A 27,121-nucleotide genomic window follows, 5' to 3' on the forward strand; every position below is an offset into this window, starting at 1 on the left:
AGGTCCCTATCTCTGCCTCTTATCTTACAGTAGGAATGCTGGCCTTCATTAGAATCTGAACTCAGATCCTTAGCATTATGTGACAAATGCTACGCACTGAACCATCTTCCAGCCCTGTAGTTTGTTTGAGTGCATATAGTGTGTGAGTCACTGACATCGTCATAGGGTTAGATGGGCTTTTGTCAATAGGCTCAGGGACTGTTCAGTGTTGTCTAGGACACAGAGCAAGCATGGGAGTCAGGTTACCCACCAATGCTATGCCAGTTTGCACTGCACTATTTGGAGTTGGACAGTCTGCAATGTGAACCAGACTCCCCGAGACCCTAAACAGCTCTTCATTCATTTTGGCATCTAACACAATGTCAAGAAGGGCAGGAATGTGTATGGGGGGTGGGGGGGAGGCAGGTTCAATTGTTCAAAAGGCAGATCTGCAGCTTGCGTCTTCTCCAGATCTGTTTACCAAGTGGGCAGTTACATGTTATCAAACAGACAGGAAGTAGAAATGTCAAGTGCTTGGGCTGAGAGAGGCTGTTCCTGTCATGACATCTGGGGCTCATCTCTGTGCTGTGCCACGTGGTGGATGAACGTGCCTCTGTGTGTTCTGGGTGAGATCTCTGGGGATGCTGTACTCATTATCACTTGTATTAATGTCATACGGATAGGTGAAGATCTTGGTGGCTTCACTGTTTACCTGGCTCTGTTGAAGCAGTGCCAGGAGGATCCTTATGGGAGAATGAAGGAAAGCCAGGTTGTTTACGTGCTCAGCAAGTCTATATGGAGTAGCTACTTTAGGCGAGGTTCTCATGGGTTGCGCGGGGGATGCCCAGCTGTGGCACGGAACACATGCAGCTGGACTGGAGCATAGCTGGGATCCCCTGGAATGCCATGGTTCATCAATGGGCAAAGCAGCTCCCATCACAAGCTTGCGCCTCCCATCTGCAAGGGAGGGAGTTCATGATAGCTAACTGCAGGATGGCCCAGAGAACAGCCTGAGATAGAGCTTGTGGGCACCGTAGGTGCCACTCACCACTCCCTGCCCGCTTTGACCAGAGTGCAGATCCCACTGTTCAGGAGTGACAGGGCACCTGAGTGTTGCCAACCCCAGATCATTCTGGGATGTAAAACACAAGCCGGCCCTGAAGATGACCGTGCAGCATTGAAGAGAATGAAAGCTGTACTCAGAGGGGCGGGAAAAGTCACAAGGGCAAGATCATGGTCCTTAGAGTAGGGGCCACTGAGACAGATACTTTCGGGGTTAAAAAACAAAAACTGGACAAGAGAAGGGCCTGGAAAAGCACTTTAGGCAGAGGGAACAGAGAGGCCCAGGGTATCTGAGGAGCACAGAGGTGAGGAAGCCCCTGTGTCACGGGCACTTGTGTCTGAGTGGCTCTGGAGGGTGGTGACATTTAAGCTGAAGGATGTTGAAGGTGTGTGGGTCTCATAGGAGGAGGTGGCTGTCACAGTGAAGCTTGGTGGCTGAAAAGCAGGGCCACAGGGGTTCAGGGGCCTTTCCATCCAGAGGCTAAGGGAAAGCTGCCCCAGTTTGATTCCGACCCGTTCCATCCCCTGTCCCCATGCTCCTAGGGACTCGCATGCTCCATCCACTGTCTACACCCAGCCAGCAAGGTATCCAGTCCCTTTTCCAGCCTGTCTTGTCTGACAGTTAAATCAGCCCCAGCCTGCCCATAGGTTATTTCCAAAGATCCTGTAGAATTCAAAGCTTGCATTTTTTTTCTCCAAGACATTTTTGTTTCCTTGTAAGCTTAAATGTCAAGTTGAGGGGATGTGGCTGGGATGGCCTTAATCAGCCGTTATGGCTCAGGCTGCACTGTGCACAGTATTCACCTGTGCACAGTATCACTAGCACCCATAGCTCTTTGCAGACCTCATTTTATTTACTTGTTTGAGACCAGGTCTTTTTTGGTAGGCTGACCTCATGCCCAAGATTCTTCTGCCTCAGGCTCCTGAATGCTGGGATTACAGGTGTATATCGTGCCCAATATAGGGTTAGCTTTAGAGCCACCCCTGTTGTAATATCAGCTAAAACATTCCAAGTGCCCAACTATGTCTTTGCTGTATCATTCGATGCTTATTCACTCATTCTGAGGGTTTACCAGGCAGAGAAGGTGGCTTTGTGGCTATTCCCATTTTATAGATGGAACAGTGGAGTAACAGAGAGGGGAAGGGAATCGCCCAGATGCATATAGCTAGAGTTCCAATGCAAAGTGTCTGTGTGTCTGTCTGTCTGTCCGTCCATCCACCCATCTCCCTACCTATCTATCATCTATCATTTATCTTTCATCTCTCATCTCCGTCACCATCTGTTCTTCTGCATCCTGCCCATGCCTCCCCCAGTTCCTTAGCATTTCTCGTCTTCATTAGCATCACGTTGAGTCACTGCCACTGCTAATCCATAACTGCTTCTCCACCTCCAACTTCTGTTCCCAAGTCATTGATTCACAGGGCCATTTTGTAGCCGTTCTCCTGCTGGTCCACCCTTGAGTGACATTGTCATGGCACATTTTTAAAGGATGTTAAATCAGAGGCACAGAGACAGTTGGGACAGAAGGACACATATCCCAAAGAGCAACTAAATGCATCTAAACAACCAAGAGGTTCCTTCAAGACTCAAGATTGACAGGTCTCCGGCTTCAGTCCACCCAGTTGCGCCCCCTTGTGGCAGCAGTGTAGGTCTGCATGCCCTCCACACAACTGAAGCTATTTTCTAAATCAGGGATAACACCTTTGAATTATATTAGTTTGTAAAAAAAAAAAAAGCAAGACTATATTTCCATTGTTATAAGTGATGTAGCATGGGCCAGAGGCTGCATCATCACCATGAATACCCTAAGATAGGAGGAGTCCTTGTGTTCAGCCACTGAATGTTGCTATGGTTCGGAAAGGTACAACTAGTGGTTTAACTGTGGGAGAAGGCAGAGAGCAGGTGGAGGCCCGCGTGGAACTCTGGTGAGCCTCCGCAGCCATTGGAACCCCTTCTCCTCCTGCAGGATGGCCAGCCGGAGCAATGACAAGGATGGAGACTCCGTGCACACAGCCAGCGATGTTCCTTTGACCCCAAGGACCAACTCCCCTGATGGGAGACGCTCATCCTCAGACACGTCCAAGTCCACGTACAGCCTGACTCGGAGAATCTCCAGTAAGTGCCTGGGACAGTTGGGGTCGAGGGGCCATTCTCTTAGTACAGGGGGAAAGCTAGCTGAGCATGGTGGGTCATGCTAGAAATCTCTGCACTTGGGAGTCTGAGATAAGAGAATCTAGGCTAGCCTGGAGTGGTATGAGTTCCAGGCTAGCCTGAGCTATCTCAGAGATCCTTTCCCAAAACAACCCCAGCAGTGCTTAGGGTCACAGAAGCAGGAAAACAGACACCAAGGGGCATTGCCCCTGTAGACGTCATGTTTTCCACTTGTTCGTAGCCTACTGGGCTTCCACCCAGGCATGCTGGCCTCTGGGCTCACCCTCCTGAAGTGGGGCAGTGTTGCACCTCAGCTGGGGAGGGCAAGCTTCCCTCCTGGCTCCCGCACTTGCCAGTGCAGGGCTCTGGAAGGCACGCACGGTCTATTCCTTCACCCATAAGGTGTGCTAATGTCTCACTTAATAATCCAAGGGGCTGTAGAAGCAGATGGCTCAGGGCATATCATCCATTTAGAGTACCACGTGGTACCACACTAACTCTGAATGAAGAGTGTGATGGCGATGTTCCTGGGCTACCACCCCTCACAGTAAACTAGGATGCAGGTATTTCTCTGTATGCACACAACTCGGCTTCAACTGACCTGCATTCAGAGACTGAGGTAGGAGAATTATAAATGCAAGGCCAGCCCAAGCCACATAGTGAGTTCCCGGCCATTAGCGGCTACTTAGCAAGACCCTGTCTCAAAGAACCAAGAATAAAAATGTGTGTGTGTGTGTGTGTGTGTGCACGCGCGTGTATTCATACTTAACACAGACTTTCTTTTCATGTCTTTTTTTAAAATTTATTTATTTTTTATATATAAGTACACTGTAGCTGTCTTCAGACACTCCAGAAGAGGGAGTCAGCTCTCATTACAGATGGTTGTGAGCCACCATGTAGTTACTGGGATTTGAACTCAGGATCTTTGGAAGAGCAGTCAGTGCTCTTAACTGCTAGGCCATCTCTCCAGCCCCTTTTCATGTCTTTATTACCTAAACAATATGGCGTAGTCGCCAAGCCTAGTGGTGCTGACCTATTTTCCTAGCTAAGTCAAAAGGCTGAGGCAGGGGTGGGGGGTGGGGTGTTATGAGTTCAAGGCTAGTTTGTGCAATTGGGTGATGCCCTAATCTCAAAATAAAATGTGAAGAGAAGCTCACACCCGCAGCTCAGTGGTAGAGCCTCGCCTAGATGCGTGAAGCCCTGGACTGAATCCACCGCCCTGTAGGAGAAGGACAAATGCAGGAAGTTTCATTTCATTGCAGTTGGATTCTATTAGGTATGGCAACTATTTGAAGATGGTGCCTTCTGGCACCGGGATACAATGTCATCTACACATGTCCTGAGCTGTATTCATAGCTAGCTTGGAGTACATGTTCCTCACATGCTTCAGACTGGACATATGTGAATGTATATGGATAAGCATGTATGGGTAATGTTCTCTTGCATTTTTTAAAATATTGTGTATGTGTGTCATCCTGTCTGTCTCTGTGTGTGTGTCTGTGCACCATGGTGCATGTGTGGAGGTCAGAGGACAGCTTTTGGGGGCTGGTTCTCTCTCTTTCCAGCATGTGGGACTGAACTCCGCTTCCGAGGCTTGGTAGCAAGTGCCTTTCCTTGCTGAGCTATCAGGTCAGCCCCCATGTGGTTTCATGTAAAGGTTTTGAGCATCTATGTGCTTGGGCATGTCAGGGGTTGTAAAATGAGTTCCAAAACTCATGAGACACCTGCATTTCCGGTGTGCACGAAGGAGCCCATTGAAGCAGAGAAGCCTGAGTGGGCGTCTGGGGACCTTTGCTGATGTCAGCAGGTGACCATTGTTCTTGGTGGCTGTTTAGGTCTGGATTCCCGGCGCCCCAGCTCCCCACTCATCGACATCAAACCCGTTGAGTTTGGCATTCTCAGTGCCAAGAAGGAGCCCATCCAGCCATCTGTGCTGCGCCGGACCTACACGCCAGATGACTACTTCCGGAAGTTTGAGCCCCGACTTTACTCCCTCGACTCCAATCTTGATGACGTAGACTCTCTGACTGACGAGGAGATCATGTCCAAGTACCAGCTGGGCATGCTGCACTTCAGCACACAGTATGACCTGCTACACAACCACCTCACCGTGAGGGTGATCGAGGCCCGGGACCTGCCACCTCCAATCTCCCATGATGGCTCGCGCCAGGACATGGCCCACTCCAACCCCTACGTCAAGATCTGCCTCCTGCCTGACCAGAAGAACTCCAAGCAGACGGGAGTCAAACGCAAGACCCAGAAGCCTGTGTTTGAGGAACGCTACACCTTCGAGATCCCCTTCCTAGAAGCCCAGAGGAGGACCCTGCTGCTCACTGTGGTGGATTTTGACAAATTCTCCCGCCACTGTGTGATTGGGAAAGTAGCGGTGCCTTTGTGCGAGGTGGACTTGGTGAAGGGTGGCCACTGGTGGAAGGCCCTGATCCCCAGTTCTCAGGTAAGGCTTGACACCTTAGAAAATCTTTTCTTTTCTTTTCTTTTCTTTTTTTTTTAAAGATTGTTATTTTAATTCATTTTACTATTTAAATTTTTCTCTTGAGGCTGGGTGTGGTGACACATTCCTGTTATCCCAGCACTTGGGAGGTGCAATGAGGGGTCAGAGTCACCTTTAACTGTGTAATGAATTTGGGAGTAGCCTGGGCTATGTACGATCTTGTGTCAAAAAAGTCAAAGACAAAAAAAATGTATTTAAGTTGTTTCTATTGTGAGTTTTATGATTATATGAAGTTTTGAAAACCTCAGAACTCCAATCATCCTCTTCTCCATTGTCACCAGAACGTTTTACAACCCAGAGCATATAAGCTATACCACAGGACACTGTGAACTGGAGTAGACCAAGTTCAGAGTTTTACACACACACACCACCATATTTGTGTGCATGTAGGAATATGTGTGCACACATAGTGTGTGTGCAGGTTTATGAATGTGTATTTGTGTGTGCATATGCGTGTGTGTGAATGTGTATGAATGTGTGAGTGTGCAGGGGCATGAGTGTGTGAGTATGTGTTTGCCTGTGCATATGCATATATCTGTGAGTGTGTGTACATGTATGTATGTGTATGTGCATGGGCATACATTGTACATGGACACGCACATGTGTGTAAATGTTTATATGTGTCCATGTACATGCATGGATGAGTGTGTGTGTGGAGGTATGCATGTATATATATATGAGTATGTGTTTATCTGCACATGTGCATGCATAGTCGTGTGTGAGTGTATGTATTTGCATGTGCATGTGCGAGTATGTGCATATATCCTGCTCCATCACTCTCTGCCTTATTTCAGTGAGGCAGGGGCTCTCACTGAACCTGGAGTGGACTGGTGTCCAGCAAGCCCTAAAGATCCTCCTGTCTCTGATCCCACAGCACAGGAGTTACAAGCATGCATAGCCATGCCTGGGTTTTCACGTAGGCTCTGGGGTCCAGACTCAGGTCCGAGTGCTTATGAAGCAAGGACTCTTATGGGACATCTCTCCAGCCCCAGTTCTGTGAAAGCCTGCCAGATATACAGATTTGTGGGCCAACCACCCTAGGAACACTTTTGCCACTGATGCTGACCTGTTTAATCAGGAAACGGGTTGTCAGGGTATAAAGCTATCGCTCATTTTGACTTTCAGAAAGTGATTTGGAAGGAAAAAAAATACAAAAAATGAGGGCAGTGGAGTTGATGATGCACAGATGTTTCTCAGGCAAACTCTGCGGTGATCGGCTTCCTTCCCGTGTCCAGCCTGGAGATGAGAGGCATGTGATTAGCTGCTGGGGAAGCCACCCTAAGGCCACAGGCTGAGCTGTGACTCCAAAAGGCTATTAAGCACCCCTGTGTGCACCCTCTATGGGCAGAGGGAGCTGAACGGTCCAGGGAAGGAGAAGGTGCAGATAGGAATAGACATACACTGCACTGTTGAGGGTGGCCCAGCCCAGTGGGTTACAAACAGGGTATTTGTATGCGAACATGCTTGGGCATCTCAAAGCTGTTCAATCTTGGTCAAGAATTCAGTGACCCATGGCTGCCCTCACAGAGGCACATTGGTTGATTTGTGGAGAGTTATGTACTTAAGGATTGAACCCAGAGCACTGTGCTTGCTAAGTGTGTACCCTTTCCTGTGAGCCATGTCACATCCCAATGGCACACGGGTTCTCCAGTGTGGGGACTGTCCCTTTAGCTCTCTCTCTCTCTCTCTCTCTCTCTCTCTCTCTCTCTCTGTGTGTGTGTGTGTCTGTGTGTGTCTGTGTGTGTGTGTCTGTGTGTGTGTGTCTGTGTGTGTGTGTGTGTCTTCCAAGATGGATATCTGTCCCTTTCTTCATATGGATTCTCCAAGAAGAAGGCCCTGAGGCAAGGCACATCATTTATCAGGGAGATGCCACCAATTGGGGACACCAGGAGGGATTTGGAAAGTCAGGAATGTGTGATGTGCATATCAACACAGTGGACCATTGTCTGGTCCTTAAACCTGTCAGGGACATAGGATTTTGTGCAAGGCACACATGGGAGCCCAGTGTTGTTCACCCACAGAACTGTTAAGTGAAGGCTATTGAGAACTGGGAGCTTAACTCCCTGGCAGTTTTGACCTGTGGTCCTCGCAGGTAAGAGACCTCTGATGCCCATTGTGGGAGGTGGCATCCAGATGCAGGGCTTTGAAGCAGGGAGGACAAGGAGAGGGCAGGCAGGGCACAGGGACTGTCGTGAGTCTGGCTTCAGACCATAGATACTTTCTCTGGGCAAGTCTTCCCTCTTGCATTGCCATCAGGACCTGCTGGGTACTTCCTGCATCTAAGGCGATAGCTGACTACAATTGATGTCCAAAACATTACCCCATTTCAGCCACTCAGAAGTTTACATTTGGGGCATGGGGGAGAGTTCCATCTTACCAAACTCAAACAGCATTCTTCATCAAAAACCCTGGAGAAGCAGAGAACCTGTTTGACACCCACACACCCAAACCTGGAGGTCTTGCTCTGTGTTCGTTTCCCGTCCAGCATGGTCCTCCAGGAGCCATGCTGTGGCCTGCTCCCCACCCCTCCTTCTCTTCCTTCCTCACCTCCCTCTCTCCATTCTCTCTTTCCCAATCCCTCTCTCTTCCTTCCCTCCCCATCCTTTCCTCCTCCCTCCTATGAAGCCGGTAGCCATGGCTTCCCTGCTGGCATTTGAACCCAGATGCAGTGGACTTTGCTCTTAACCGTTCTTACAGAGAAACCTACCAGCAATTTAGACTAGCCTTGAACTCACAATCCTCCTGCTTCAGACTCCCGAGCGCTAGGATCACAGGCATGCACCATCATGCCTGGCTAGGATTATTTTCATGTATTGGCTTGGCAGGAGGCTCAGCTAGTAATGTGATGCTGTGAAAGCATTAGGACCTAAGTTTAGTACCCACTTAAAGACCTAAGTTCCAGGCATACATCTGTAATCCCAGTGCTTGTGGGACTGGGGCAGAAGGATGTTTGGGTTCAGTGTGAGACCTTGCCTCAAAAAATAAGGTGGAAGGTGACTGGAGAGATTGCTCAGTGGTTAGGAACACTGGATGCTCCACTAGAGGACTGGGGTTCAATTTTCGGTTCCCACCCGACAGCTCACAACTGTCTGTAACTCTAGCCAGCCATGCATGTAATGTATGTTTATGTGCATGTAGGCAAAACACCCGTACATATAAAATATAATAAATATTTACAGAAAAATAAGGTGAAGAGCCATTGAGAAAGATACTGGATATTGACCTTTAACCCCCCCACATGCATATATACACATAATGCATGAACGCACACACACAAGACCACATACATATATGCCAACACACACACACACACACACACACACACACACGCGCGCGCGCACAGCTGTTTGGAACTCGCAGGAGAATCAAGAGGGAGATGTATAGGTTTCCCATCACTCCCCTCTACCCTACCCACTCAGTCCTCCCTTTCCCACCTCACTCACCACAGCAGAGTATGTGTCTCTGTATGGTACCAGAGACAAGCCCACGTTAACACATCACTATTGCAGTTTGGGGTACACTGTTAATGTGTACATCCCATAGATCTGGGTAAATGTCTAGTGACATATGTGCACTGTGATAGCAGCAGATAGAGTGGTGTCACCAGGGCTTGTGAGATACTCAGAGTTCTGTGCTGATTGGGCTCAGTACCTGGAAACTGCCTGGAGTTACAGACGCCCCCAGCCTGCCTTCTGGACTGCTAAAAACAGCCTGGTAAACAGAGGCTCCTAACTGCCTTCTGTATTTTGAGATTCCTCACCAACTGCTACTGTCACCATTCAGCCCTTAACCAGGCAAGTGGCAACGTTTTAAACTTGCTCAGAGATGCTGTCAGCCCTGACCTTTTAGAACCCTGGTGTGTGTGTGTGTGTGTGTTTTAAAGCTCTTTCTGACTCAGCTTCTGATAGACAGCTCCATAGTGCTTCTGGGGAATAGACCAGAGCCTTATAGGGCAGCAGAAACTACAAGTTTCCCTGTGTGGGGGCCTCTTGTGCCCCTCCTCCCTCAGTAGAAATCAATTTCACACTTGAGAGCTTATTAAAATTGTAATTACATTCTTAAATTTACTTAGTGTACATATACTGTGGAGCGCTTGAGGAGGTCAGAGGACAACTTGTGGGGACTGTGTAGGATCCAGGATCAAACTCAGGTCACCAGGCACACAGCAAGCACCCTTACCTGCTCTGCTGTTCTAACTTGCTTTCTATTGCGGTGACAAACATCATGACCAGAACCTGCTTGGACAGGAGAGGGTTTAATTTGGCTTATATATGGGTCACAGTCCATTGAGAGAGGCCAAGACAGGAACCTGGAGCAGGAACTGAAGCAGAAGGCAGGAAAGAGTGCTGCTTATTGGCTTGCTCAGCGTTTCTCTCTCTCTCTCTCTCTCTCTCTCTCTCTCTCTCTCTCTCTCTCTCTCTCTCTCTCTCTCTCTCTCTCTCTCTCCTTCCCTCCCTCCCTCCCTTCCTTCCTTTTTTCATTTATTCACTTTATATTCCACTCACTGACCCCCCCATTGCCCCTCCCACAATCCTCCCCTCATCCCCTCTCACCTCTGAAAGAGTGCCCCTCCCTGGGTACTCCCTGACCCTGGCACATCAAGTCTGTGTGAGGCTAGGCACACTGAGACCAGACAAGGCAGCCCAGCTAGAACATACCCCACGGACAGGCAACAGCTTTGGGGACAGCCCCCACTTCAGTTGTTTTGGGACCCACATGAAGACCAAGCTACACATCTGCTACATATGTGTGGGGAGCCCTAGGTCCAGCCCGTGTTTGCTCCTTGGTTGGTGGTTCGGTCTCTGAGAGCCCCTAAGGGTCCAGGTTGGTTGACTTTGTTGAACTTCCTGTGGAGTTCCTACCCCCTTCAAGGCTGCAGTCCTCCCCACAACTCTTCCACAAGAGTCCCCAAGCTCCAACCATTGTTTGTCAGCCTACTTCCTTATACAACACAGGACCATCTGCCCAGGAGTGGCACTGCCCACAGTAGGCTGGACCCTTCTCTATCATTTGGCAATCAAGAAAATGTCCCACAGACCTGCCTTCAGGCAATCTGATAGAGATATTTTCTCAATAGAGGTGCCTCTCCTAGACAACTCTAGCATGTGTCAAGATGGAAAAAACAACAACAACAACAACAAAAACAATCAACCAGGACACCTGCTGTGCCATCTCACTGGCACCAAAATGAACATTTGATCCCTAGTTACAACGAGAACTAAAGGAGGAACCAGAAGCAATGTGGGTGAACATCCCTACTTCTTAAGTAAGGAGGCTGCATCACAGAAAGATTGAGTGACTAGTCCAAGGTCACACAGATTTTCATGGTAGAATCAGGATTAGTTGGGTAGCCTGACTTCAAGACAGGTCTCGCTACTGTCCTAACCATCTCTACTGCCCGCCTTCCTCAGATAACATGGTCCAGTGTCAGATAAAAGCATGGGCCTTGCAGTCACACAGGCCTGGGTTCAAGTCCCGGTTCCCCCACCTACTAGATAGGTGTGCTCAGAAAGCTTCCATTGCAGTGCTCAGCCTCAATTTTCTGCCTGTCACAGAAGGCTTGTACAGTGTGAAGATTCAGCCTCTTATGGCCTCTGTGGCAGCCTCCTCGGGAGCATTCACTGTGAACCGTTTGACCTAGAATTCTGACACCAAATGTATGTGTTAGCCTCCACTTCTCTTGAAGCCGTCTTTGTTTCAATTCAGACTCTTCCCTGCCTAAGTTAGTGCCTGTCACTCATAAGTCCCACTTAACCACTTAGTCTGACTAGACTGTAAATCACCGAGACCAGCAGAGCCCTTTCCTTCTTACGCTAGCTCACATTTTCAGCAGCTTCAGCCCATGGGGCTTTGGCCCCTTGCACTGGGACAGAGAGCATCAGGACAGTACCCTTATGGAGGATACAATCGAGGAACAGCCAGCAGAAGAGCATGTTAGGAAAGGCACGGGGGAGGCGACCGTGACGTCTCTCTCACCCCTTCAAACCCACCACTCTATTACCACCCTGACAGAATCTCCAGTCTGGACATTTCCCAACCCCTGATGCTTGTGAGTTTGGGTGACACTCCATGGTAACAAACATGATGGAGTGAACCATTGTCAACTGGTGGTTGAATTAAGCCTCTACCCATCCACCTCTACCTGGAAGTCAGAGAATGGAGATACTTGTCTCCAACTCTCTACTCGTGGTCTTTCTAGTAGTCAGTCCCACCCTTAAGTTACCTAGAGGTCCCAGTGATCAAGCAATGCCATTGGCATACAAAAGGTACACGGCCCACTATAAGGATTCCAAATGTCCTAGAAGCTCTGTGCCAGGATCTGGGTATAGATACCAAAAGTGAATTTCTTTCTTACAGTCGAGCTCTGCCACTTGACTGATGGGTGGGGAGGCCTAGGTCCAGCCCGTGTTTGCTCCTTGGTTGGTGGTTCGGTCTCTGAGAGCCCCTAAGTGTCCAGGTTGGTTGACTTTGTTGAACTTCCTGTGGAGTTCCTACCCCCTTCAAGGCTGCAGTCCTCCCCACAACTCTTCCACAAGAGTCCCCAAGCTCCTGGTATTAGACTTGTGCCTGAACCCTATAGTGTTACCGGTCATCGTCACCATCCTCATCACCCAGCTCTCTGAGAGCTGGATGAGATCACACTTGAACCATGCCCAGTATACGTTGTCTGCGGCGGGTGTGGTTCATCTGTATCCTGAATGTGGCAGGTTTCTCATGGGTCAGTTCCAAGTGGGCTTGGGAATGGAGTGGGGAATGGTGATTTCCCAGAGCATTTCTTAGTCTTTATGATACATGCTATAGGCCCAGTTAAGTCATTGCATAAGTAGGTCATTGGTTATGGGAGTTGTCTATAAACTAGAAACGCATCACAGGGTCTCTCGCCTGTCTGAGTCCCTGCTACATCCTGTGGTCACTCAGACAGTGCATGGTTATTGAGCACTGTCTTAGTTACTTTCTATTTCAGCGAGGAGACACCGTGACCAAGACAGAGGGTGGGTCCATGACCATCATGGTTGGGAGCAAGGCAGTAAACAGGGAGGCATGGTCCTGTAGCTGGGAGATTACATCTGACCCACAACCATGAGGCAGAGAAAGAGCTAACTGGAATGGCATGGGCTATCAAAACCCAAAAGCCCACCCCCCAGTGACATACTTCTTCCAGTAAGGCCACACCTCCTACTTCTTCCTAAACAGTTTCACCAACTGGGGGCCGGACATTCAAACATATGGAGACCTAGCATTCAAATACACAAGGGCCATTCTCACTCAAACCACTACACGTTCCTGCCATGAGTTTACCTCAGGCCTGTCGGTATCTGTTTGCTGAGAGGTAGTACAATGTAGGGCAGAAGAAGGCTTTCCCTGCAGAAATGGAAGGAGGAAATGGTATCAAAGGTTAGGGCCAGTGTTCCTGACTTAGCCTCTCCCTTTGTGTCTTCCAGTCACTTCCCTGGAAGGTCCCCAAGGCCATCCTGCCTTATGGTGCTTCTGCATGGGAAGGGACCATGTCCAATCATAAGGTTGCTGCATGACTGATCTTGATTGTCAGCTCGATTGAATTAAAGAAGCCTGGAGATTAGTAAGGCGTGCCTCTGCATGTGTCTGCCCAGAAATGATTAGAGCATGAAAGTTATGCCCTAATGAATGATTTGATCCATTGGTAGATTCTTGATCTCAATAGACTGTTGCCAAGTGGTAAAGTTGTGGAAGGTGGAGTCTTGTTAGAGGAGATGCATCCCTGGGAGTTCAGTGTTTGTTTACAGCAATGCAGAGTCTAACTCAGCTGCCTATCAGTTCTCCACTGAGATCTCTGGGTAGATGGAGACCAGGCAGCACACCTAGCCTGATTTCAGGTTGGGGCTGAGCATGTGGAATAAGATGCTGACTGGCTGCCCAGCACGGAATGAATCTGGCTCTTTTGTGATGGAGTGGATCAGAAGTTGGTTGGCTGTGTCTGGATGGCCATCCAGTCTAAGACAGAAACTCTCAGACACCAGAATAGTGGCCTTCTCTCCAAGCTTTCTTAGAGGGCTGAATGCCACACACAAAGCTATAAGTAAACAGTTCACTGGGCAGCATTTACAGTGGGTCTGCTGTGTGCCAGAAGCATTGGAAAGATGGAGGTACTGCTCCAAACGAGTTCTCAGCCCTGAGGAGCAAAAATAAAAATAGAAGGCCGGGTGTGGCTCAGTGGGTGAAATGTGTCCCTAACATGGGCAAAAGCTTGGGTTCTCTCCCCAGCATTGCTTAAATCAGACATAGTAGAGCATGTCTGTATTTCTAGTACTCACGAGGTAGAGATAAGAAGAAAGATCAGAAGTTCAAGGCCAACCTCAGCTAGCTGCCTGTTGAGTTTGAGACCAGCCTGGCTTACATGAAACTCATCTAATTAATTAATTAAAAAAGAGGAGGAGGGGTAAGGAAAAGAAAAACAAAATGGAGGCTTACCTTGCTTGTACACTAAGTCAAGAACTTACATTTGGAAGTCCATCTTAGAGGGAAATAAAGAATATTTTTATAACTTAATCATAGCTAAGCATATTTTTAAATGGTCAAAAAATGAGTACAAACCATAGAGGGAGCAAATGAATGCATTCACCACGTGAAGTTGGTGGACTTCTTTTAGACCAGAAGCTCTGGTCAAAGACAGGAAGACAACCTGCGAGCTGGGGAATGTGTTTGCGCTAACGTGTCAGTTTGCCAGCACGACCTAGTTAAGTACCACACATGGACAACTCAAAAACTAGAGGTTAGCTGTTCCCCTGATTCTGGAAGGTGTTGTTTGAGCCATGTACCCTTGTCACAAAGGAAGAGTCTGCTCTGCACTTCCCTTAGCTTTCCATGGTTTGCTGTCCATCCTTTGTGTCCTCTGCCATCTCAGCATACACTGTCACCTGCATGTGGATTCTCTCTGTATTTAAATGTTTCTCCTTTGTAGGGATGTCAGCCGTATTGGGTCAGGGGTCCTCCCTCCCCAGAGCAGCTTTATCTTGACCAACTACTTGTCAGGACTGTTTAAATAAGGAAGGTCTTTCTAACATGCTTTGGGGTGTAAATTGAACACAGCAAGTATGTTTGAGGGGATATAAGTCCAGTCGCCTATAACTGCTGGATGACTAGTATCTGTAGTATTGAAAGTCTTTTGTATATTAGAAATATACCTCACAGGTATGGAATGTCCCTCACAAGCCCATGCATTGGAAGCGATGTTGCTTGGGAAGGTTGTAGGACCTTTAGGAAGAGATATCTTGCTGGAAGAAATATGTCACTAGGGCTGGGCCATGACTTTCTTTCCTCCCTTCAGCCCCCTAACCCCAACTATGCTCCCTTGAATCCCTCCCATGTACCCCCTCTCAAGTTGACAGTCACTTTTTCTTTAAGTATATTTGTTACATACGTGTAGATAAGTGTAGGTGCATGGGTATGTACATGCACTCGCACGCGCGCGCGCACACACACAAAATCTGCTGAGTTCATTTTGATGGTGGTATATATGTGATGTCCAGGCTGACCATTTTGAGTTGGACAGCTAATAAGAGGCCTCTCCCTGGGAGAAGCTAATTCTCCTTCTCCCAGAATTCAATAGTTCATCATCTAGGAGTAGGATGGAATTTCCCTTCCACATTAACACGTCTATTGATATTGCTGTCGTTCAGGTCTTGTTAGTACAACCATCTCAAGGAAAGAATTTCACAGCAGACTTCCTGGTATCCTGTCTCTTATAATCTCGTTTCTCCATCTTCCTCAATGTTTCCTGAGCCATAGATGCAGGAGCTGTGGTGTAAATGTAAGCCCTGGGCCTGGGCTCCCTGGGAGCTGTTGATCTCTTCATTCTGTCTGGTTGTGGTTTTCTGTGATGGTCTCCATCTGCTGTAAAGATAGGATTCTTTGATGAGGAATGGTAGCTATATTTTCTGTAGGCATAAGTCTAAGATTTAGAATATTGGAAGGAATTATGTTGGTCTAGCAAATTTTCAATAGTAAATTCTTTACTAAGGTCCATTACATCATTAGCCCCAGGAAGCTGGCTAGGTTTCCAACACCTGGGATAACTTCCCTCCTGTTTAAGTGGGCCTTAGGTCCAACCAGACAGCTGTTGGTTGGTGCCCACCAACATCTTTAGTCATATGTTGCCATGTTAGTAACTGTGGTTCATAGATGTTGCTGTTGGGCAGACTATTTCATTATTCCCTTCCTTGGCAGCTTCTATAGCATTTTCTGGAACCATGGAAGCTAAACCATAGGAGAGAGTCTTCTAGATCAGACCCAGTTCCAATCATCTGAGTCCTGTGTCCTAAGTGCGTGGTATTGTCAGCAGCAGGAGCCTGTCCTCAGTCCTTCATAGGCAGCCAAGGGCTACACTAAAGACCTTTATTGTTGCTTAGATTATCCTAAACAACCCTTCAAAAGGTTGTTCCTACTTGTGTCTGATACTAGGATTTTAGTATCGTTAGTTTTGTTTAGACAGTTTTGTTAGACTATGGTTCTTGTGGGGAGCATTGAGAGCCCAAATGGCTTAATTTCCTTTAATATGTATATGTGTATAAATATCTGTATAAACATATCTCTTAATGTATATATTTATACATACATACACACCAACTGAGTGTATAACTTTAGGTAAGTGCAAAATAATGTGAGTCTTTATCAAACAATCTCAGTATGTTTGTCCATCCTTCTCCTTCTGTATTGACCTCCCTCTAATCTCCTCCAGTTGGAGCCCACTCCCATTATTCCATTTCTCAGGGGTTTGCAGTGTGACCATCAGCATCATGCTCCTGTTGCTGTGCCTTACCTGCCACGATAGACTACGACCCCTTGGAACTGTAAGCTGGAATTAAATCCTTTCTTCCCTTTGAAGTTGCTTTGGGCAGGTATTTTATTCACAGCCATCAGTAAATTAGCCAAGACATCACTGGACAAGAATGATGAAAAGCTTGACCGTGGCAGACAGATGCAGCTCACTGTGCCATCACCTGCATTGTGGGCATGGAGAAGACCTTGGGCTTAGATGGAAAGTCAGAAGTCAATGGTTCTCAACAAAGAGGACAGACAGAAATCCTCTCCTCACCATGATTTTGCTTTTCATGGTCTCACCACCATCAAACATGATCTAAAGATGTAAATGGGAAATTTGTGAAATGATTCATAAGTTTTAAACAACTTATTATAGTTTGTTATTCTGATTCTTCTTATATTATTAATATGCGTAATCTATAGCAAATTTAGTTTTACTGTAGGGAAACATGAAAATAGAAGTCGTGGTGCATATAGACTTCATTATTATCTGTGCTTTCAGGCACCCACTGAAAGTTGGACCCTATCCCCCATCAATAAGTGATAAAGGGGGACTAGTGTACATTAAGTTGACACCTGACTGGATAATTCTGCTAATTTCCTTGTCATTGGGACAAAATACTTAACAGAAGCAACTTTAAGGGAGAGGCTTTCTTTGGCTCACAGTGCAGATGTGTAGGCCATCATGTCAGGGACAGTGTGGTGGATGGAGCAGCTGGGTCCATGGTGGCAGTGCTTGGAGCTGGGCACATCACTCCTCATCCTAGCAGCAGAAAAGCAGATAAAAAAAAAAAAAAACCTTCAAGATCTGCCCCAGTGAACTGCTTCCACAGCTAGTCCCCATGTCCCAAAGGTTCCATAGTCTCTCCAAACAGCACTGGCAGCTGGGGACCAGTATTCAAACCCAGGAGCCTGTGGGGCACGTGTCACATTCAAGCCATGACAATAGTCCATTGGAGAATGTGTACAGGCATATGTTAGGAGTCACCATGACCTTGCATCCATTTGTTTAAGCATTAACACCCTTTTCTAGTTCCCCCACCCAGGCTCAGATTCAAATCGTGTCTGCTGGTGGCCATGAAGTTAGCTTACCCCTTTGGTAACCAATCCTGTCAAAAACAGATCTTACTGTTTCTTGAGCCGATTATCCTACGTTAGGGTTTATGAGAAGGATATAATCTAAAAGAATATTCCTGAGTCTTCCATTGAGGTCATTACAAATTACTGGGTGGGGCTGGGGGCTAGGAAGATTTCTCATCTGCATAAACATGATCAGATCCCCACCACTAGAGACAGTGGATTCCCTGAAGCTAGCCAGCTAGTAATACTAGCTGTACCTGTGAGCTATGGGTTTTATTGAGGGATCATGTTTCAGTGAATATGTTGGAAAGGAATTGGGGAAGATTCCCTGTGTCAGCCTCTGGCAACTCATACCCACAAATACACAAATGTGCACACATGTGAACACACACATGCACATACTACATGCAACCGGGGTATCTATCAATAGGAAAATAGTTATAATCCAGTGTAGAATATAAGACAATGCTTTTATAGCTGATACAGAGCTAGGTAATTATGTGGGAAATGTATGTGATTAAGGTTTTCTACAAGGAAACTTTGGAATTGGCTTGTGTCCTCAACGGGCAAATATAGGCAACTGTATGGACAGAGGCGAGACGAGACAAGGACATACTGACCAAGTGTGTGAAATGCTGTATTTTGCAAATACTAAAATGTGTTTTTCTGGAAAATGGATTTTGCTAAAAGGAAAAAAAAAATTCTTTAGAAAGGTTGTTTGAACAGTGAATTAGGAAACAAAAGACTTCTCGCAGGTGGTCAGAATAAAGGCGAGGGGACGAGGGGACGCTGGGTTTGTGCCTCATTAAAAGCTGTGTGCACACTTGTGAAGCTCTCTGTGAGGTGAGAGTGAGCAGGAGCGTTTAGAAGCACTTCAAAGGAAGCCTGTGAGAAGCGAACCTGCCTCTTGTTTTCCCCAGAAAATGTCCTTTGTCCCAGATGGTTTTCTTTGATTTCCTTTTTATTGATTGGAGCTTGACTGCATTCAAAAGCTGCAGAAAAGGATTTGCGTTTTCATTTTCTTCCTTGCTTCATCTCTTTTACTTTTTTTTTTTTTTTGCCTGGGTGGAGAGCTATGGCATTTGCATGCACAGGCTGCTGGGAGAGCTGGCAGGGGGGCCTCTGGATTCATTTAAGTAATTTACAGACTGTCTATTTTGGGTCTTCCTAGCCCACCCCACGTAGCGCTACTCAATTAAGCTCATCAGGCTTTTATAAAAAAGGAAATGAGGCTTGTTTATTTGTGACATCTCCTCAAAAGGGAAAAAGACAGAAATGATTCTCCCACCCAGTTGCTCCTCCCATGCAGTTGCTCCTCCCACCCAGTTGCTCCTCCCACCTCAGCTTCCAGTCTCTTGAGGCTGAGAAGGACAGACTTGTCTTGCTCATGTCCATCTGGGGATCATGTGACAGTGGCTGTGTCTCCATTTGGGGGACTACATAGCTTGGTCTCAGGATCCCCGAGATTGGAGTGGTGTGAGGTGCATGCGTACCACTTGACTTCCAGTGCAGTCACATTCCCACAGAGCCACTGTGAATTAAAAATATTGAAAGCTGAAAGCATGCTGTAGTCTGCATCATCATTAACTCCCATTGTGGTAAAGGCTTGAGCCTCAGTCAGTGCTACAGCAAGATGATGGAGCCTTTAAGTGGGACATAGCAGAAGGTCTTTAGGTCACTGGGGATGTGTCATTAAAGGGCCCAGTATCTCTTCTCCTCTTTAGCATTCCAGCTGTTCTGTGTGGTCCAGAGGAGGACTTGTGGCAGATCTCTGGTAGCCCTGCTTTGGGTTCCAAATGAGTGAGTTTATTAAGTGCATAGAAAGCATGAGAGCAGCAAGAGCAGATGAGCAGAATAGCAAGTGCGATAGAAAATGCACTGGTGACTGTAAGGCGCTGTTCAGGCTCCCTGAGAAGCTGGCTCTGGAAGCAGGCTCCTCCCCCAAGCCATCAAGCCAGGTGTGTTTACAACATCTGACAGAGATGCCTAGGAGAACAAACAAGGCAATGCCATCAGGGACCACAAGCATCTGACAGAAATACACTGGAAAGAAGTACTCACCTCGGCTCTCACCCCAGTCCCTTTGGGGTCTAGCTTCTGGCTTCCGATTCCCACAGTAGGCATTTTTATACTGTGGGAAGAACAGTGACCTCCCTTGAAGACGATGTACTACCTCAAGCTTCTCAATGGCACCAGCACCGTGCTTTTAGCCCCCTAACCCCCTTAACTCCTGCTATTCTCTGCTCTCCCTCTTACAGAATTAGGAGGCAGACTGCCCCCAAGACAGGGATCTTTGGAGGACACTTTGAGAGTGACATGATTGGGTCTAAAGTGGGAGGAGGTCCCTGCTCCCTGCACAGCTTCTCAGTGAGCTAGAACAGCAATGACAGTTCACCAGTGCACATTTCACCAGCCATGATATTAGTAGTTTGCTCCACCATGAACTCCCACAGCAATGTACTACCTCACACAGGCCCTAGAGGGTGTGGCGGATTAAAACCCCACAAACCTTTTCTCTTTATAAGTTGATGGTCTCAGGCATTTAGTGAGAATGACAGAAATGGCACGTGGCCTTCCAAACGTCACAATTGAGTAGAACAGCACACTTGTGGACTGGCGTCTTCCCTTATCCTTGCATGAGTGGTGGGAGCTGTATCTGCTGCTCACAACATTGCAAGAGAGAAACTAGATACATGTCCTGTCCCCAACGCAGGCAATGTTCAAAATACTAAACTCCAAGACAAAACGGAAAAAAGAAATGCCAAGCTAAGTCACTGGAAGTCAGGGACTGTCCATATCCGTGTGCCACATGTGTCCCAGGGTAGCTGTGAAGGTGGACTGACACATTTGCAAGTGATAATGTCATAATTTCAAGATTGGACACTCCCATTCTGTATAGGAGTAGCCAGATGGGCATTATGGTGACCTTTATGGAGAACATGAAGACATCTGGTAAGGACAGAGTGCTACAAAGAATATAAAACAAGGTTGTATGATGGTGGGACCAGGCTGTTTTCAATTCAGTGAGGAGCTTAGATGAGAAGGTGACATTTGAGATTTCCCTGGAAACTGCAGGACTCCTGCACCAGCCATCACCTCGTGTTTTCTTCCTTTGTTTATTCTTTGTCTTTCTGTTTCTCTTTATCTATCTGTCAGTCTGTCATCTGTCTCTGTCCCTCTCTCTCTTTCTCTGTGTGTATATGTGTATCTGTCTCTATGTGAGTGCTATCTCTCTGTCTTTCTACACATACCTCTCTGTGTATGAGTGTGTCAGGGGTATGTATATGAATGTGTCCGTGTGAACAAATGTACATAGGGGCCTGAGGAGGACATCTGGTGATCTGGTGTCTTGTCCTGCTCCACCACTCTTGGCTTCATTCCTTTGAGACAAGGTCTCTTACTGAATGTGGAGCTAGGCTGGTGGCCAACAATCCCCAATTATCTCACATACATACATACACACACACACACACACACACACACACATATCACTGGAGTTTCAGGCAGGTACATAGCCATGCCCATCTTTTTCTCCATGGGTGCTGGGGATTTGAACTCATGTCCTCAATGCTTGGGCAGCACACACTTTTACCCATACCCCCCAGGCCCTGGCTTTCTAATTTCTCAATAATTCTTTATTTATGAAATATCATATTCTTGCCCCACAAATATACACCTATCTTATTTGAAATAGAGATGGGGGTCCCACCTGCTTCTACAGAGGTCCCAAGCACACCTCTGTTCTGTCTAAGTGGGAAGATGCCCTTATCTTCCCCGATTACCAACCCCACAACAACTTGAAATTAATTGTCTAGGGTGGAACTATTTATAAAAGAGAGCAATAATGTACTTTTATCAAAATCTAAGCTATCAACTATCTCAGCTACTTTAGTATTAATAACAAGGGACTTTGTGTTAAGAAAGGGCAATGGGGTTAGAGCAAAGGCTTCCAGGTTCTATCCATCTGCCTGGTGTCAAGATCCTTGCAATATTTCTCTGCAACAAGACAGCTTCCACAAAATCCTACTACATTCCAGGACCTGCCCCCAGTGCCTCCTTCTCCAGGAAGCCTTGGTGACCACATCTGCCTGTGAATGGATCAAACTTGAAGCTCTCTAGTATGCCATAGGCCTTTGATGTCCTTTTAGATGGAGGTTAAGTTCATATGATATTAATGTAGTCATTTTAAAGTCTACAGTTCAATGGCATTGGTACCCTCAGTGGTTAACAATCATCACATCTACCTAGTTCCAGAACATTCCATCACTCAGACAAGGCTCTGTACCCATAAGGTGACCACCCTGCATCTCCCATCCTCTCAGATCCTGGAAAACACTCCTGTAATCTCTCTTGCTGCGCCATGTCTCTTGTTGCTATGACAAGATGCCTGGAAGAGCAGATTAAGGGGGGAAGGGTTAGTTGGCTCATTTGAGATTTCAGACAGTCATGGCAAGGAAGGCATGGTAGCAGGAGAGAAAGACAGCTAGCCACACTGTGTCTGCATTCAGGGAACAGAGAAATGAAGGCTGGTCTTCAGCTCAGTCTGGGACCCCAGTCCATGGGGCAGGGGCCCCACATTCAGGGTGCTTCTTCCCCCTTCAATTATGCCTCTCTGGAGACATCCCCACAAGACACAGGTAGGTATATAAAATCACCTAAGAGTGATTTGACTCGGTCAAGTGGACCATGAAGGTTAACCACCACAGTGAGTTCATATCCTTCCTGGGTGCTTTATTAATGGGATCATTCGGCACACAATCCTTTGTGTCGGGCACGTTTCCCAGGTTAATCTGTGTAGCTTGTGTCAGTAATCCACTCCTTTATTTAAATATTTTTAGTGTGTGTATGTGTGTGTGTGTGTGTGTGCGTGTGTGTAAGCATGTGTGCACATGCATGTGCGAGGGTACCACAGCACACGTTTAGAGGTTGGAGGACAACTTTCAGGAGTTGGTGTTTTCCTCCCATCATGGGTTTCAGGAATTCCACGCAGGTCCTCAGGCTGGTTGTTTTTAAACAAAATCTCAAACATTTGGTTTTACCAATAAAGACTCAGGGACCAAATGCTGGGGGGAAAGTCTGCTAGCTTAGAGAGGCAGAGAAAGTACCCAAAATGACCTTCCTCCTCAGCAGACATCCCAAAAGGAACCTCTCCCTCTCCATTCTGTCTCAAAAACCCTTCCAACTGAAAGTTCCTCCCTCCTACTTCCTGTGTGTCTCTCTGTCCTCCTGACTTCCTCTTACTCTCTATGGCTTTTTCCTGTGTTCACTTCCTGTCAACTGGTTGCTTGCCCGCCTCTTGACCTATGGTTCTGGTTGCCTTTATTTAATCCTGTTTATGATAAACAGAAAGCTCTTTGATTAAAGGTGTATGCTAGGGCCGAGACACACCACAACTAGAAACAGTTTTTTTTTTTTCCAGTAAATAACACAATCTTGGGTTTCACAGTGTGATCAACTATCCTGCAACACAGGCTTTTGTGGAACGTCCCTTTACCCACTAAGCTGTGGTTCCAGTCCCCATTCCTTCTTTTTTTTGTTTTTTGTTTAGTTTTGGTTTGGTTTTTTTTGAGACAGGGTTTCTCTGTATAGCCCTGGCTGTCCTGGAACTCACTCTGTAGACCAGGCTGGCCTCAAACTCAGAAATCTGCCTGCCTCTGCCTCCCGAGTGCTGGGATTAAAGGTATGTGCCACCACACCCGGCTCCCCATTCCTTCTTATGACTGAAGAACATCTAAATCGTATACATATACCATAGTGCTTCTCCCCTTACTGATGGATGCTGGGCTACCATGGATAGCATTGCCAAGACATCTGGTGCAGTTTTGTTGGATTCTGTCTTGGTTTTTTTTTGTTTGTTTGTTTGTTTGTTTGTTTTGTTTTGTTTTTTTGGTTTTTTTTTTTTTGAGACAGGGTCCAAGTTGGTCTTGAACTCATGAACCTCCTGCCTCCCCCTTCCAGATGCTGAGGTTCCCCTACCTAAAGCCTGGCTCATGGATAAGTTTTTGTGTCAATTTCTATTTTCTCTAGTAGCAGAATTGCTGGGTCCATGATGTCTGTGTGTCAAATTCTGTATGTGTGGGGACAATGTTGTATCTGTATGTATGTGTGTGGTGCATGTACATATGTGTGGTGTGTGTGCACATGCATATAAAGTTCAGATATCAATGTTGGGGGTGTCCCTCAGTCACTTGCCACCCGGTATTATGAACCTGGGGTTCACTAATTGGCTGGGCTAGCTAACCAGCGAGCTGCAGGAACCCACCATCTCTGCCTCCCGACACTTGGATTATGGTACTGTCTGCTATCTTTTACGTAGGTTCTAGGGATCCAGCCGTCTTTATGCTTGCTTATGGAGATCGGATGATGACTTGCAGGAGTCGGCTCTCTCTGTCTGCCCTGTGGGTCAGACATGACGGCAGGTGATTTTACCCAGAGAGCAATCTTGCAGATCCAATTTTCTGCTTCTGTATATTCATTTGTTTGTCGTGATGATAACGATGCTGGTAGGCATGCAACCCCTGGTTCTCTGATTTGCTTTTTGCCTCTTCTTACCCAATACACTGTGTGTGGCTTGCTAAATGTCTATGGCTGCACTTTAATTGCCAAGGTCACGCAAGACTAATCACGGGAGCTAAAAGCATCTTGCCTGTCTCATTCCTAATCTGAACCGCATGGTTTGGATGGATTCTCTCCTATGTGAAGGGGAAGGCTCTAGAAGGACAGAATAGCAGCTGTGAGGGGATGGAGCCTGGACTGTGGTGATGTCTTATGGGCAGTTTGCTGTGGTGGTCACGACCATGACACCCTCTGGGCTGAGGATCCAGGAACTGTTCACGGAATCATCAAGCCTCTGCCATTGTTCAGTTAGCCTTCTCTCTAGTTTTCCCTGACTGTCCCTCAGGCTACACATTGATCACTCCCATGATGAGCCAGCCAGAAGAGCAGCCGGATCAATGCGCACGTTTCCCTGGGAGGAGGAGAGTGGACGCTATGGTATTGATGTGGGGCAGACAAGGGAAGGCGTGGGAAAGGAAGCTTGAAGTCTACAGTAACAAGAGGATAAAAGACTTTGGCTTTATTTAAGACAAGAAACACTTAGTAAGGAGACAAGTCTAGGAAGCTGCCTCTGAGAATCCATTCAGTGGCCCAAGTAGACGGCAGCCCTATCTATCTGCCCTTGAAGATGGCAGGAAGGGCTCAAGAGGTCCCTGGGTACCGAGGGCTAGGTAACGGTCTCCCGTCCTCTTTCACTTCTGAGAATGACCAAAGCTGAGCAGGTTCCCACTGGGGCAGCTACTAAGCAGCTTGCTACGATTCCCCTGGACATCTCTAGAATCCAGCCACACCTGAGCCATCTTACCCTTCATTCTGTTCTAGAAACACTTCAGTTTATCCCTTTGTGTTTAGGCAGGCTGACTGTGTGAGCTATTAATCCCTCCCACCGCCACCCCAGCTCCACATAGAAGGCATCATGAGACCAGAAGCTTGTAGATATTAGAAAAAGAGGAGGGAGGTGTTGTTCTGGATTATAAGCCTGGGAAGGGGACAACTCTTGAGGACCTGATGGCTTCCCCTAGCCTGGGCTCCTGTGGAGTCTCAGCCTCACTGACAGGAACACAGGCGTGCCTGCAGGGTCAGACACTAAGGCTGCTGTGTCTTCTAGGCCCCAGAGGACCAGCAGGAGGCCACTAGCAAGTACACCAAGGCCCTGAACTGCTCTTATGACCCAGAGTACCAAGTCAACTTTCCTGTCTTGAGAGTCTGATCCTCCAGCCCAAGGCAGGGAAAGCCTGGAAGGGCAAAGACAGCCAGATGGGATACAATGACAAGGGTGGGTCTCACCAAAAAGGTAGTCGGAGGGGCTAAAATGACACTTTTTTTCCCAGTCCTGAGGTGGAACCCTTATGGTTGCTAGGCAAATTCTGTACTACTGAACTACATCTCCTGCTCCATCAGAGAAAGTGTGTGTGTGTGTGTGTGTGCATCCATATATGTGGGTATACATGTTTGTGTGTATATGTGTCTTTATGGGTACATACATGTTTGCATGGGTGTATACGTGTGTGTAAAGTGTGTACATATTTGTGGGTATATATGTTTGTATATGTCCATAATTGTATACATGTGTATATACATGGTTTTGTATGCATTTGTGGGCGTATACTTGTTTGTGTAGGTGTGTACCAAATATTTTTCTCATTTACTCTCTGCCTTATATTTTAGACAGCATCTCTCAACAAACAGAGAGTTCAGCAACTCAGCTAGGGTGACCTGTCTGCCATTGAGCTCCAGGGATCCTCTGGTCTGTGTGCACTGGAGTGATTGTGCTACCACACCCAGATTTCATGTGGGTGCCGGGGATCCAAACTTCTTGTATCCACATGCTTGGGCGGCAGATTCTTTACCAACAGAACCACCTTCCCAGACCCCAAATGGCACTTCAAAGCACAGTAAGTCAGGCTTTAGTAAGGACCATTGTGATGGCATAGGAAGCACAGTCATGAGACTTTGAAGAGGACCATCATGATGGCATAGGGAGCACTACCATGAGACTTTGTAGAGGACCATCATGATGGCATAGGGAGCACTACCATGAGACTTTGTAGAGGACCATCATGATGGCATAGGGAGCACAGTCATGAGATTTAGTAGAGGGACAGAGATTGGACTCAATCCTCATCCAGGATCAATGATGGAATTCTTACTGAGGGGTACCTCCAAAGGAAGAGGGATTCTATCTAAATCAATCTTGCTGAAGATTGGCCGAGTGACTAGACACCTTCTATGGAATGGTGGAAGAGAGAAACCTAGCCCAACAGTAAGGATTTCAGATATTAACAGCAAAGTTTTGGTGCCACCAAGGGCTCAGTATAAGGGTATCTGCCCCCAACTACCAAATAAATAAAATAAAATAGAAAGAGAGTAAGGGAGGAGTTCTTGATAAGTGAAGTGAGCAGGGCCTTTGGCTAAAACTGGCTTTTCACAAGTAACTGCACAGATGGGCCCAGGACTAAAGTCTGTCCAAGCAAAGAAGCGTTGTTGGTTGCCAAGTGGGAGCATGGGCCCGCACTGGCAGACCTTCCTGTTTTTCAAGCAAAGCAAGAATTCTTTTTTTTTAAATATGAAGTAGCTTCTTTAAAATACATAATAATCACTAACTGTTTCAATGCGATGCGAGTCAAACACAATACACAGGCTGCAAGTGTGAGACCTGTAGTTAATTGTGAGATTGTTTCCTGTTTATAGGTTAACTTGATCCACATAAGAATCTGGTTTTGTCATTTGTGTTTGAGACAGGGTTTCATGCAGCCCTGGCTGGCCTGGAACTTGCTATGTAGACCAGCTTGGTCTCAAACTCATCCAGATTTGCCTGCCTCTACCTCTCAAATGTGATTAAAAAGGTGTGCACCACCATGCGCAGGCCATATAGGAATCTCTTGGTTCGAGTCTTCATCTCGCCAATAATGTGATAAACATTGTTTTATACTTGCCACTTTCTGTCAGTTTGTTGAAAGAAGTAGAAAACATGAATGGATGGG

At 46.9% G+C, this 27,121-nt stretch overlaps 1 protein-coding gene across 4 annotated transcripts in view; it reads left to right on the forward strand.

The window, feature by feature from the left end:
- The window catches only part of Syt17 (synaptotagmin 17), a 65,679-nt gene that overhangs the window by 8,371 nt on the left and 30,187 nt on the right, over nucleotides 1-27,121 (forward strand). For all 4 annotated transcript variants that reach the window (XM_021168400.3, XM_021168402.3, XM_029479142.2 and 1 more), the window contains exons 4-5: nucleotides 3,009-3,157; nucleotides 5,029-5,648. In XM_021168400.3, coding sequence (XP_021024059.1) covers nucleotides 3,009-3,157; nucleotides 5,029-5,648 — 769 coding nt within the window. The remainder of the gene's footprint in view (nucleotides 1-3,008; nucleotides 3,158-5,028; nucleotides 5,649-27,121) is intronic.

This window comes from Mus caroli, unplaced genomic scaffold (genome assembly GCF_978045245.1).
Source record: "Mus caroli unplaced genomic scaffold, Mus_caroli_1 scaffold_8, whole genome shotgun sequence".
Classification (NCBI taxonomy): Eukaryota; Metazoa; Chordata; class Mammalia; order Rodentia; family Muridae; genus Mus; species Mus caroli.